Genomic DNA, 14,064 nt, shown 5'->3' on the forward strand with positions numbered 1-14,064 from the left:
CGTACTTGCAACTACTTCAGACATGACTGTGCCTGTTGCTTCGGCACATTCATGACTCTCAACACCGTGCCTCGACAAGAATAACAACCGTGCTTGTAACAGTGAAGCATATAGGTGATACATTCAGGACACCTTAGGGACCACCTTCTTGCTACTATTTCAGACATGACCATGCCTGTTCCGTCGGCACATTCATTCCTCTCACAGTTAATTGGAAAACATTCCGGAAAACAGTAACGGACGCCTATTGTCAATCCTCACGTCGCGTACATTCGCCGTACATTCCTTCGTCACACAAGTAATAGCCGTGCCTCTGCCACAGAACATATAAGTGAAAAACGATTCTTCCTACACATATAAAACCCAGAATGCCCTTGATAAATGTCGAATCCCACCTTGCGGTAAAACCATGGAGGCCGGTGCTTCTCAGAAACACATCTGTGGCTTTTTGCGAATGTAGTTGAGTGCACGGCTATTTGTTCGTGCCCGTGCCTCTCACGTAGCACCATAGCACGAATTGACGTCCGTGCAATCACATAGCTTCATCTCCGTGCCTCACGTAGCATCGTATATGTGCCTCTTGTTGCACCTCTCGTTGTATGAGTGCTTCTTGCAGCTGCATATCCACACCTCTCGTTGTTTCTCGTTCTTTTTGTCCATCTCATAGAGTTGGTTGCAACACGGACACACAATAGTGCCTCTGATAAAACATAGCACTTATACAACGAGAGTGCAAAAAGTTAACATTTGACAGCAAACTGAATGTATCACTGAAAACAATTGCCACGACTAGCGAATGTACCACGCCCGTGTGTCTGAGAGTTAAACCAGCCACTTCAAGCATGCTTATCTTGGTCAGAGACTTGTGCTTCTACATACTACCCCTGCATGCCTCACGAGATAAATTGTAAGAGTTAACATTTGATAGCAAACTACACAAGACAATCTCCCCGACTTGCTGGAGATATGACGGTTGTTAAAAACATAACTGTTGATTTTATTTTTATTTGTTATAAAGAAAAACCACAATCAAAAACCTAGGATGTGCACAACCGCACCGCCAGGGAGACAAAACCACGATCCAGAACCCACAATGTGCACAACCGCATCGACAGTGAGATCGTGCACTCCTTTGCCGCTTCCCCGCCCTTAAATTTAGACTTCCGCCGCGGCCTTCTCACACACAAACAACAGAAATCGCCATTGCGCTCCCACTCATTGTTCCCCATGAAAAAACAGGTTGCAGGAGGACCAACTGCTCCAGGCCATGGGATTCACCAAGGAATTCATGGAGGTGCAGGCCCACAGCAACACCAAGTTGCACGTGATCCACACCAACGACTTGCACAAGGCGGCGACCACCATCGAGTAGTACGAGTGACACCTCGAATTCGAGCGCAACAAGATCGTCAGAGTTGATGCGGAGTACACCAACGACGTTGGCGAAGATCAGAAACCAGCCCTCGTCCAACTCTCCGTCGGCAAGGATCATTCGGTGCTGCTCTTCCAACTGAGCGCCGCCGACAAGAACTGCACCAGGTTCGACAACTTCCTTGCCGACCCCAGATACACGTTTGCTGGCTTCTCCATCGACGACGACATAGAGATGCTCGGGCGCGTCGGACTGGAGATCGCCCACTTCGTCGACATCCAAAAGGAATGGAGGGTGCCTACAGGTACCAAGCCTCTAGACTCCCTTGGGGATGTCTCAAGCATCCTTGTCCACGACTACTACAACAACATGAAGAAGAAGCTCATGCCCCTGCCCATGAGGCACATCGAGTACGCGGCAAAAGATGCTTATGCTGCGTACAAGATATGGAGCCGCCTCACCATCATCCAGGAAGGCCTCCGCCGGGAAAAACTCGAGAAGGAGCAGTCCAGGAAGCGCACAAGGTCCTGGGGCGACTACGACTACTGAAGCAGGTGGTCCCGGCCAAGAAAAGTATCTAGAAGACTGCTCATGCCATTCTAGATTTCTCGTTAGATTTGCTTTCTCTCAAGACTGCCGTTTTCTTGTTCTAAATTTAGATTTGCTTATGTCACAGTTAACCTTGTAGTTTGCTTCCAGTTTACATATCTTCTGAACAAGTTTATTTCCAGTGCAATGTTGCAGTTTTCTATTATTAGAATAGATTGGCGTGAACTGAAAAATATAAACACAGTACAGATACTATACGATTAGCGTAACGCACAGAGCAGGTACACATAGCAATCCACAAAAATGACGAGCATGCAATGCACTAGTACCTTTGTGGATGCAGCATCGAAATGCAGGGACAACAATTACAGAATGCTCCTAAAAGCAGTGCACAATGTTCTAACAAACCATTGCACACACAAATATTAAAAATCGTTCATATGGAACACTTAAGAAAAACAATTTGAATACAGAGGTAGTTAGGTGTTTATTCTCCTCAGAAAACATTTCTTACGCCCGTGACCCTCAGAGAAGAACACTACAGAGGCACGATTATCCGTCAATAACACCAACTACTTAAAACACCCACGAAGGCACTTCTGTGCCTCCACTCCTATGGGGACCGTGCGTAAATTGGCTTCACGTCCGTTAATAAGGCCGAATGCCTTCGAAGACACATGGAACTCATAGGCCATGGCCCCGCAATGAAAACGTGTCAATGAAAGCTTCTTGAAAACAGAGGCACACCTTCACGTGCTTGCATCACGATCCTTCGTGTCCCTACCTCCCTTAGAATCACGTTCGTGCCTCCAGTTCGTTGGGTAAAACCGTACCTCTGTCGTGCGTAACAAGTTAAGAAAGTTGCTGACAACAAAAAAATCAGAAAACCGAGCATTACATCGACCCCGCTGGCACTAAACATGACGTCACCGAAAACGCAGAGGCAGGAGCGTGCCTTATGGCCAGCTTCCGACGTATCTGGTCTATGAATATTTGCTTCCTTCTTAATATGGGACGTGACTATTGCAGAGGCATAGGCTCCATCATTCACCTCCGTGCCTCGACAAGAACGACGACCGTGCTTGTAACTGTAAAGCGTATAAGACACCGTAGGGACGACCTTGCAACTATTTCATACATGACTGTGCCTTTTCCATCAGCACATTCATGCCTCTCGCAGTTAATTGGAAAATATTCCGGAAAAACAGTAACGGATGCCTATTGTCAATCCTCACGTCACGTACATTCGACGTACATTCCTTCGTCACACAAGTAATAGTCGTGCCTCTGCCACAGAACATATAAGTGAAAAATGATTCTTCCTACACTTGTAAAACTCGGAATGCCCTGGATAAATGTCGAATCCCACCTTGCGGTAAAACCATGGAGGCCGGTGCTTCTCAGAAACACATCTATGGCTTTTTATGCATGTAGTTGAGTGCACGGCTATTTGTTCGTGCCCGTGCATCACATAGTACCATAGCAAGAATTGACATCCGTGCAATCACGTAGCTTCATTTTCGTGCCTCATGTAGCATCGTATTTGTGCCTCTTGTTGCACCTCCCGTTGTATGAGTGCTTCTTGCAGCTGCATGTCCACGCCTCTCGTTGCTTCTCGTTCTTTTTGACCATCTCGTAGTGTCAGTTGCAACACGGACACACAATAGTGCCTCTGAAGAAACACAGCACTACTCCTACCAGCGAATGTATCACTGAAAACAATTGCCACTCCCAATGAATGTACCACGCCCATGTGTCTGAGAGTTAAACCAGCCACTTGAAGCATGTTTCTCTTGGTCAGAGACTTGTGCCTCTACATATTGCCCCTGCATACCTCACGAGATAAATTATAAGAGTTAACATTTGACAGCAAACTACGCAAGACAACGATCATCTCCACGACTTGCTGGAGATACGACAGTTGTTAAAAACATAAGTGCTGATTTTATTTTTATTTTTTATAAAGAAAAACCACGATCCAGAACCCACGATGTGCACAATCGCATCGACAGTGAGATCGTGCACTCCTCTGCCACTTCCCCGCCCTTAAATTTAGACTCCCGATGCGGCCTTCTCACACACAAACAACATAAATTGCCATTGCGCTCCCACTCATTGTTCCCCACAAAAAACTAGGTTGCAGGAGGACCAACTGCTCCAGGCCATGGTATTCACTAGGGAATTCATGGAGGTGTAGGCTCACGGCAACACAAAGTTGCACGTGATCCGCACCAATGACTTGCACAAGGCGGCGACCACCATTGAGCAGTACGAGCGACACCTCCAGTTTGAGTGCCACAAGATCGTCGGAGTTGATGTGAAGTACACTAGCAACCATGGCGAAGATCAGAAACCCGCCCTCGTCCAGCTCTCCATCGGCAAGGATCGTTCGGTGCTGCTCTTCCAACTAAGCGCGGCCGACAAGAACTGCACCAAGTTTGAAAACTTCCTCGCGGACCCCAGGTACACGTTTGTTGGCTTCTCCATCGACAGCGACATAGAGATGCTCGGCCGCGTCGGACTGGAGATCGCCCACTTCGTCGACATCCAGAAGGAATGGAGGGTTCCTACAGCTAACAAGCCTCTGGACTCCCTTGGGGACGTCTCAGGCATCCTTGTCCACGATGTAGAGCTCACCAACGCAGAACGCAGCCGCTGGGCGTGCTTGCCCCTGTCCATGAGGCACATCGAGTACGTGGCAAAGGATGCTTACGCTACGTACGAGATATGGAGCCGCCTCACCATCATCCAGGAAGGGCTTCGCCGAGCAAAACTCGACAAGGAGCAGACTAGGAAGCGTGCTAGGTCCTGTGGCAACTACGACTACTGAAGCAGGTTGTCCCGGCCAACAAAAGTATCTAGAACATTGCTCATGCCATTCTTGATTTCTCATTAGATTTGCTTTCGCTCAAGACTGTCCTTTTCTTGTTATAAATTTAGGTTTGCTTGTGTCGCAGTTAACCTTGTAGTTTGCTTGCAGTTTACATGTCTTTTGCACAAGTTTATTTCTAGTGCACCACAATAGGAACTTATGTGCCTATGTGCCTCTGATACCAAGGGGACCGTGCGTAACTTGGCTTCACGTCATTTTACGCAACATTCTGGACGTCAACCAAAAGATTCACCTTCTCTCTGATAAGTTCATTAATGAGGCCTAATACCTTTGAAAACACATGGAGCTCATAGTCCATGCCCCCTGCAATGAAAACGTATCAGTGAAAGTTTCTTTAAAGCAGAGGCACACCTTCACGTCCTTGCATCACGATCCTTTCGCGTCCATACCTCCCTTAGAATCACGTCCGTTCCTCCAGTTTGTTACGTGCGTGCCTCTACGTCGGGTAAAACCGTACCTCTGTCGTGTGTAACATGTTAAGAAAGTTGCTGACAACAAAAACATCAGCAAACCGAGCATTACATCCACCCCCTGGCACTAAACGTGACATCATCGAAACACAGAGGCAGGAGCGTGCCTTACGGCCAGCTTCCGACGTATCGGATCTGTGAACATTTGCTTCCTTCTTAATATGGGATGTGACTATCGCAGAGGCAAAGGATCCATCCTTCACCTCCGTGCCTCCACAAGAACGATGATCGTGCTTGTAATAGTGAGGTATATAGATGATACATTAAGGAGACACTAGGGACCACCTTACACCTATTTCATACGTGACCGTGCCCATTCCATCGGTACATTCATGCCCCTCACAAAAGTAATAGCCGTGCCTCTGCCACACAACATATAAGTGAAAAACAATTCTTTCTACACTTATAAAACCCGGAATGTCCTTAATAAATGTCGAATCCCATCTTGCGGTAAAACCATGCAAGACGGTCTTCTCAGAAGCACATCTGTGGCTTTTTTGCGCATGTTGTTGAGTACCTCCCTAGAATCTAACCATGTTGGAACCATATTCAAATCTAACCACACTGAAATCTCTAGAATCAAATATGTGCCCTAGTTGAGATGTTTATTTTGTACCTAAAACTGCAATCTATAATAAAACAATACAGTGTAATAAAACACACGCCTTCCGACCCAAATATGGTACTGGAAACTGCAAATTGTAATAAAACATACACCTTCCTTCAAAAATTAATTGGCTCAACCTTGTACTAACCAGTACAATGTGAATTGTACTGCCTGGTACGAAGTTACTACAAAGTTGACACATTTATTTTGGGATGGGGTAGTACTACTACTTAAGAACAAAACACGATTGCTTGACATGGAAACAAAACTGTCTCCGTTCTGACATCGACGATTGCTTGACATTGTTCAACCTTTACAGGCATACAAAACATGGAAAGCATAAAAACCATGGAAAAGCAAACATCTACCAACAAAACTACACTACTCCCCGTCATCGGAGATGTCCACTATCTCCATTCTAACATCGACGTCGTTGGCCTCCGCCTCCTGCTCGGCATCCAGCTTGTCGAAGAGCACATCGGTCTTCGCCTGTTCTTCCCGGAGGAAGCGCCGGTTGGACTCCACATACGCCTCATCTTGGATGGACTCCAGGATAGCGGTCTGCTCCGCCATCAAGGCCGACTCACCGAGATAGAACTCCGCCTCATCTTCCTCGTCACCCCACTCCTTGTCGTCCTCGTCTTCCTCGTCACCAGCCTCCTCGTCGTTCTCGTCATCTCCCTCCTCGCCGTCCTCTTCATCCTCGTCCGCGCCTTCCTCGTCATCCTTGTCCACGCCTTCCTCGTCGTCCTCGTCATCCTCGTCCACGCCTTCCTCGTCGTCCTCGTCATCCTCGTCCACGCCTTCCTTGTCGTCCTCGTCCACGCCTTCCTCGTCGTCCTCGTCGTCCTCGTCCAGACCTTCCTCGTCGTCCTCCACATCCTCGTCCATGCCTTCCTCGTCGTCCTCGTCATCCTCGTCCACGCCTTCCTCGTCGTCCTCCTCATCCTCGTCACCCCCTTCCTCTTCCTCCAGCACATCTCCCCCCACTGGATCACCCCCCTCCTCTTCCTCCATCACATCTCCCCCCACTGGATCACCCCCTCCTCTTCCTCCATCACATCTCCCCCCACTGGATCAACTCCCTGCATGAGCTCCGACGCATCCCCCTCCACTTCCTCCACCTCCCCAATCTCCTCCGGCCCCAGCGAGTCCGGAGACATGCCCGCTGTGACCCGAGCGGCGCGCCTCGAACGGATGTCCTCCTGCAACTGAAAGTGACGCTCGGGAGTAAGCATCGCATAAGTAGTTATCTTGTGTCGAACCATGGCAGGGAACGTCACAAACGAAAACAGAAAGATGGATAATTTCCTAAGATTGCCGGCGAAAGAGGGAGAAGCAGGATGATGTCTAGTGGTGGCGGACACCGCTCGGCTTAAATAACTGCTCCTTGACCTCGGGCAATGAGCCGGAATGGTGACACGCGGCGTTCACTTCGCCGACAGATGAGACGGCCGTTGGTCATTTTGGATTCCGCATCGCCGACACGTGGCGTTCACTCTATTAAATACCTCCACCTCCTCCAGAGTGGCGTCACCGGAGGAAACGCCCATCGGACCCTTGGGTTTCCAGAGCGGTGCCCATGCGGCGTTCACACCGAATACGAGGAGACGCCCGTCGAACGGTGGGGTTTCTGCAATCAACACACGAATGTGACTCTGTGTAACGCATAACCGTGCCTCTCCTGACTTCATAGTTGTGCCTTTCAGTGCGAAAGATTCAACAGAATCATTTGGAACACCAAGACAAACTAACATCACTCTACACAATGCGACGTTGTGCCTTCCTGGGACCCATGACCGTGCGACGAATATACCACACCAGCGTCTCTCGAATAGGCCATTTTGTGCTTCACAGAGTAAACAGTGGGTATTCACATATGAACCAATTCCGCTGGGTCTCCCCAATTAAAGAACCTTTGTGCGCTGAACGGCGGTGCCTCTCCGTCTGATCGAGTCAACGGAATCATTTGGAACACAAACACACGGGAGCGTGACTCTATATTATACGGCAGCATGCCTTTTAGCGCTTCACGCCTGTGCCTGTGACCCTTAACACTGCCATGAACATCCACGCCATTGTCAGTGCACAAGTCATGTTGCTACCTGGTACAGAAACGTAGCTGTAGTCACTTCACGCCCGTGCTTCTAATAAAAGAAGTGCCACACAACTCAGCACAGAGCTGTGGCTTTTAAAAACAAGGAAATTACGCTTTTAAACACCTCGACTCTCGAACCGGCCACTCGCAAAGTAAACATTTAGCGTTAACATCTAAACCCATTCCGCTTTGTTTCAGCAATAAACTTACGAAACATGACTCCCCGACAGACCCAACCATGCCCTCATGGAATTCATGTCCATGCCTCTTCTTCTGAACGAGTCAACGAAATCATTTCGAACGCAAATACAGGCGAATGTGACTCTATATAAAACCACGCCATCTAGAACACCAAGACAAACTAACGTCACTCTACATAATACCACACCGTGCCTTCCTGGGACCCATGACCATGCGAAGAATATACCGCACCACAGTCTCTCGAATAGGCCATTCCGTGCCTCACAGAGTAAACAGTGGGTGTTCACATCTGAACCAATTCCGGTGGGTCTCCCCAATTAAAGAAAGAACCTGATGGTGCCTTTGTGCGATGAACGCTCGTGCCTCTCCGTCTGATCGAGTCGACGGAATCATTCGGAACTCAAACACACGGGAAAGTGACTCTATATTATACGGCAGCATGCCTTCTAGCACTTCACGCCCGTGCCTCTGACCCTTAACACTACCACGAATGTCCATGACATCGTCAGTGCACAAGTCATCGTCCGCGGCTGTATTCACTTCAGGCCCGTGCTTCTAATAAAAGAAGCGTGACGCAACTTAGTACAGAACCGTGGCTTTTAAGAACAAGGAACTTACGCTTTTAAACAACTCGACTCTCGAATCGGCCACTCACAAAGTAAACAGCTAGCGTTAACATCTAAGCCCATTCTGCTTTCTTTCCATGATAAACATACGAATGTGACTATGCGAAAGACGAAACCATGCCCCCATGGGATTCACCTGCGTGCATGCCTATTTTTCTGAACGAGTCAACAGAATCATTTCGAACACAAATACAGGTGAACGTGACTCTATATAAAACCACACCATCAATTTGTGGGATGCAAGCCCGTGTCCGTGACCCAAAACACTGCAACACACAAAAGCCACGAACATACACGCCTACATCAGTACGCAAGTCATTACAATACTAGGTTCACAACCGTGGCTGCAGAGACTTCACGTCCCGTGCATCATAAGTAATGACGCCTAATTACAATGGTACTCGAAACCAAAATACATTTTGTTAACAAGGTGGCTGACAACGAGATTTCACAAGACAAGGTAAGAAACTCCACTCCACTGCTTAACAACACCAGATGCACACAACAACCAGGGACGATGCTGTATACCTAGTCCCCACCGACCTTGTTGCTGGTTTGCTCCCGACGCAGTTCATCAATCTCCTTCTTCAGCGCCTTCATATTCTCATCATGTCGCTTCATGGCTGTGGCCGATTCCTGCAACGACCGGATGTGATCTTCAAGAAGATTTCACGTCTCAGCCGTAATTTCTATGATCCTGGCATTCCCCCTCTCCAAATCTTCCTTTTTTTCCTCGCAAAGCTTCTTCCACGCGTAGGTGATCTCCAACAGCTGCTTGTATGTTTTGTCAGCCTTTGGAATTGAAACCAAAGCATTCATCTCATCGACCAGATTATTGAGAGTAACTAACAAGGACCTCACAGCAGTTGCCGTCGCCGCCCCGCTTACCATTCCCTTCTCTCTCCAGCCACAGCTACTCCCCAATTCTACAGCAGGGGACTTCTGTTCAAGACTATGACGCAGACTAACCCTACCTCCAATTGACTGTAAATAAGTATCAGCAAGACACACCCCCATCAAATTAGGAGTCAGCTGACCATAATAATTCATGTTTCACAAACTAAATCAAAGTAGTCAAAAGAAAGAAAAAACGAATGAAGGAGAAGCAGAAACAGGGTGAACTTACAGACGAGGAACCCTCGCGAGCCGGGATCTCCTCCTGCGACAGGGCACGGCGGTCCAGAGTAGTCTCCTTCTTCCCAGCCATGGCGGAGATGGTCAGTGAATAGAGATGAGTAAGAGGAATGGAAGGCCTGGCGGCGGACGAAGGGAGGAGTAGAATGTGGCTAGGGTTTCGAGACTCCGTCCGTCTACCTTAAATAGCCGGAGCCTGGCCTCGGGCGACGAGCCAGAGCGGCGTCACTGGAGGAGATGCCCGTCGGACCATTAGGTTTCTGGAGCGGCGCCATGTGGCGTTCACACCCGAATACGAAGAGACGCCCGTCGAACCGTTGGGTTTCCGCGATAGACGCACGAATGTGACTCTTGGAAAAGCATAACCATGCCTCTCCGCGCTGCACGGATGTGCCTGTCGTTGCGAACGGTTCAATGGAATCATTTGGAACACGAAAACAACATAACGTGACTCTTCACAATACCACGCCGTCACTTCCTGGGACCCACCACCGTGCAAAGAATACACCATAGCAACTTCTCTCGAACAAGCCATTCCGTGCCTCACCGAGTAAACAGTGAGTGTTCACATCTGAACCCTTTCTGTTGGGTTTCCGCAATTAAAGAAAGAACGTGACTGTGGGTAAGACCAAACGGTGCCTTTATGCTCGGTTTCCATCTGATCGAGTCTACGGAATTATTCGGAACACAAACACAGACGAGCATGACTCTATATAATACCACACCATGCCCGTGCCTCTCCCATCTAATCAAGTCCACACCTCTATCGAGTAATATACGAAACATCAAGAAAGAAGCGTGATTGTGCTTTTGAAAACAAGGAAATAAGCTTTTAAAAACAGCATCTCTCACATAGGCCATTCGGTGCCTCACAGATTCAACAGTAAGTGTTGGAGTCTCAACCCATTCCGCTGTGTTAAAGAAACGAACGTGACTGTGTGTAATGCAAAGCTATGCCTCTGTGGGCTCACCGGTCGTGCCTCTCCTTCTGATCGAGTCGACGGAAGCACTCGGAACGGAAACACAGGGGAGCGTGACTCTATATTATATGGCACCATGCCTCTTAGCGCTTCACGCCCATGCCTGTGTCCCTTAACAGTACCACTAAGCCATTGTCAGTACACAACTCATGTCGCTGCCTGGTACAGAACCGCGGCTGTATTCACTTCACGCCCGTGCTTCTAATAAAAGAAGCGTGACGCAACTTAGTACAGAACCGTGGCTTTTAAGAACAAGGAACTTACGCTTTTAAACAACTCGACTCTCGAATCGGCCACTCACAAAGTAAACAGCTAGCGTTAACATCTAAGCCCATTCTGCTTTCTTTCCATGATAAACATACGAATGTGACTATGCGAAAGACGAAACCATGCCCCCATGGGATTCACCTGCGTGCATGCCTATTTTTCTGAACGAGTCAACAGAATCATTTCGAACACAAATACAGGTGAACGTGACTCTATATAAAACCACACCATCAATTTGTGGGATGCAAGCCCGTGTCCGTGACCCAAAACACTGCAACACACAAAAGCCACGAACATACACGCCTACATCAGTACGCAAGTCATTACAATACTAGGTTCACAACCGTGGCTGCAGAGACTTCACGTCCCGTGCATCATAAGTAATGACGCCTAATTACAATGGTACTCGAAACCAAAATACATTTTGTTAACAAAGTAGCTGACAGCGAAATTTCACAAGACAAGGTAAGAAACTCCACTCCACTGCTTAACAACACCAGACGCACACAACAACCAGGGACGCTGCTGTATATCTAGTCCCCACCGACCTTGTTGGTTTGCTCCCGGCGCAGTTCATCAATCTCCTCCTTCAGCGCCTTCATATTCTCTTCATGTTGCTTCATGGCTGACGTCAATTCCTCCAACGACCGGGTGTGCTCTTCAAGGAGATTGCTCCTCACAGCCGTCATTTCTACAATCCTGGCATTAGCCTTCTCCAAATCTTCTCTTGTTTCCTGGTAGAACTGCTGCCACTCATAGGTGACCTCCAGCAACTCCTTGTACGTTCTATCAACCTTTGTAATTGAAACCAATGCATTCATCCCATTGAGCAGGTTAATGAGAGTAGCTCCAACTGACTATAAATCAGTATCAGTAAGACACACCCGCATCAAATTAGGAGTCAGCTGACCACAATAATTCATGTTTCACAAACTAAATCAAAGCAGCCAAAAGAAAGAAAAAAATAATGAAGGAGAAGCAGAAACAGGGTGAACTTACAGACGAGCAACCCTCGCGAGCCGGGATCTCCTCCCGCAACAGGGCACGGCGGTCCGCAGTAGTCTCCTTCTGCCCAGCCATGGCAAAGATGGTCAGTGAATAGAGATGAGCAAGAGGAATGGAAGGCCTGGCGGCGGACGAAGGGAGGAGTAGAATGTGGCTAGGGTTTCGAGACTATGTCCATCCGCCTTAAATAGCCGGAGCCTGGCCTCGGGCGACGAGCCAGAGCGGCGTCACCGAAGGAGATGCCTGTCAGACCATTAGGTTTCTGGAGTGGCGCCACATGGCGTTCACTCCCGAGGTACGAAGAGACGCCCGTGGAACCGTTGGGTTTCCGCGATAAACACATGAATGTGACTCTTGGAAAAGCATAACCATGCCTCTCTGCGCTGCACGGATGTGCCTGTCGTTGCGAACGATTCAACAGAATCATTTGGAACACGAAAACAACATAACATGTCTCTTCACAATACCACGCTGTCACTTCCTAGGACCCACCACCGTGCAAAGAATACACCACAGCAGCTTCTCTCAAACAAGCCATTCCGTGACTCACCGAGTAAACAGTGAGTGTTCACATCTAAACCCTTTCCGCTGGGTTTCCGCAATTGAAGAAAGGAACGTGACTGTGGGTAAGACCAAACAGTGCTTTTCCGCTGGTTTTCCATCTGATCGAGTCAATGGGATTATTCAGAACACAAACACAGACGAGCGCGACTCTATATAATACCACACCATGCCCGTGCCTCTCCATCTAATCGAGTCCACGCCTTTATCGAGTAATATACGAAACATCAACAAAGAAGTGTGACTGTGCTTTTGAAAACAAGGAAACAAGCTTTTAAAAACAACGTCTCTCACATAGGCCATTCGGTGCCTCATAGAGTCAACAGTAAGTGTTGGCGTCTCAACCCATTCCACTGGGTTAAAGAAACGAACGTGACTGTGCGTAATGAAAAGTTATGCCTCTATGGGCTCACTGGCCGTGCCTCTGCTTCTGATCGAGTGGATGGAACACTCGGAATAGAAACATAGGGGAGCGTGACTATATATTATATGGCACCATGCCTCTTAGCGCTTCACGCCCGTGCCTGTGTCCCTTAACAGTACCACGAAGCCATTGTCAATACACAACTCATGTCGCTACCTGGTACAGAACCGTGGCTATATTCACTTCACGCCCGTGCTTCTAATAAAAGAAGCGTGACGCAACTTAGTATTAAAACCAGACACACACAACAGCGAGGGAGGAACGCCAGCTCGTATTAAAACCGTGCCTCGCGTGACTACACTTCCACGCCTCTTACAAGGGATCATCTCCCAGGAAGGCACGTCTATAAACACACACACCCACTCGCATGCCTATCCATGTGAACGAGCAACCGGAATCATATGGACCACAACTACGCACGTGTAGCAAAAACGTGCTCCCGCGGCCCCACGAAGTGCCCCTGGTGGAAGCACAACTGTGCTCCTACTGCTAACACGTGACATCCATGCCTAGAGCCTACTCATCTACATGTACCAACGAACAAAACAACACGACGACAATGCAACGCATAAATGCCTTACAGACTCATGTAAGTACAAAAGACCACATGCCCCAACGCGACGAAAAAACACGCTTCAAGCTCTCTGCCTACACTCCAGCAACGTTCTTGATCGGCTGGTGGGTGAGCGCATCCTCAATCTGCTTCTTCGTCGCCTCATGATACGTCTCCAGCGTATCTATAATTTTTGATTGCTCCATGCTATATTATCTACTGTTTTGGACATTATTGGGCTTTATTGTCAACTTTTATATTATTTTTGGTACTAACCTATTAACCGGACGCCCAGCCCACAATTGTTGTTTTTTTGCATATTTT

At 48.2% G+C, this 14,064-nt stretch overlaps 1 protein-coding gene and 1 pseudogene across 1 annotated transcript; both read left to right on the forward strand.

Moving 5' to 3' along the window:
• The first annotated feature begins 1,267 nt into the window (after positions 1-1,267).
• On the forward strand, positions 1,268-1,921 carry LOC125518182. Its single transcript, XM_048683105.1, is given in 1 exon segment — positions 1,268-1,921. A coding segment is annotated over 1 exon segment (654 nt).
• Positions 1,922-4,085: 2,164 nt separating this feature from the next.
• Positions 4,086-4,751, forward strand: LOC125518179 (annotated as a pseudogene).
• Positions 4,752-14,064: the final 9,313 nt, after the last annotated feature.

This window comes from Triticum urartu, chromosome 7 (assembly GCF_003073215.2).
Source record: "Triticum urartu cultivar G1812 chromosome 7, Tu2.1, whole genome shotgun sequence".
Taxonomy (NCBI): Eukaryota; Viridiplantae; Streptophyta; class Magnoliopsida; order Poales; family Poaceae; genus Triticum; species Triticum urartu.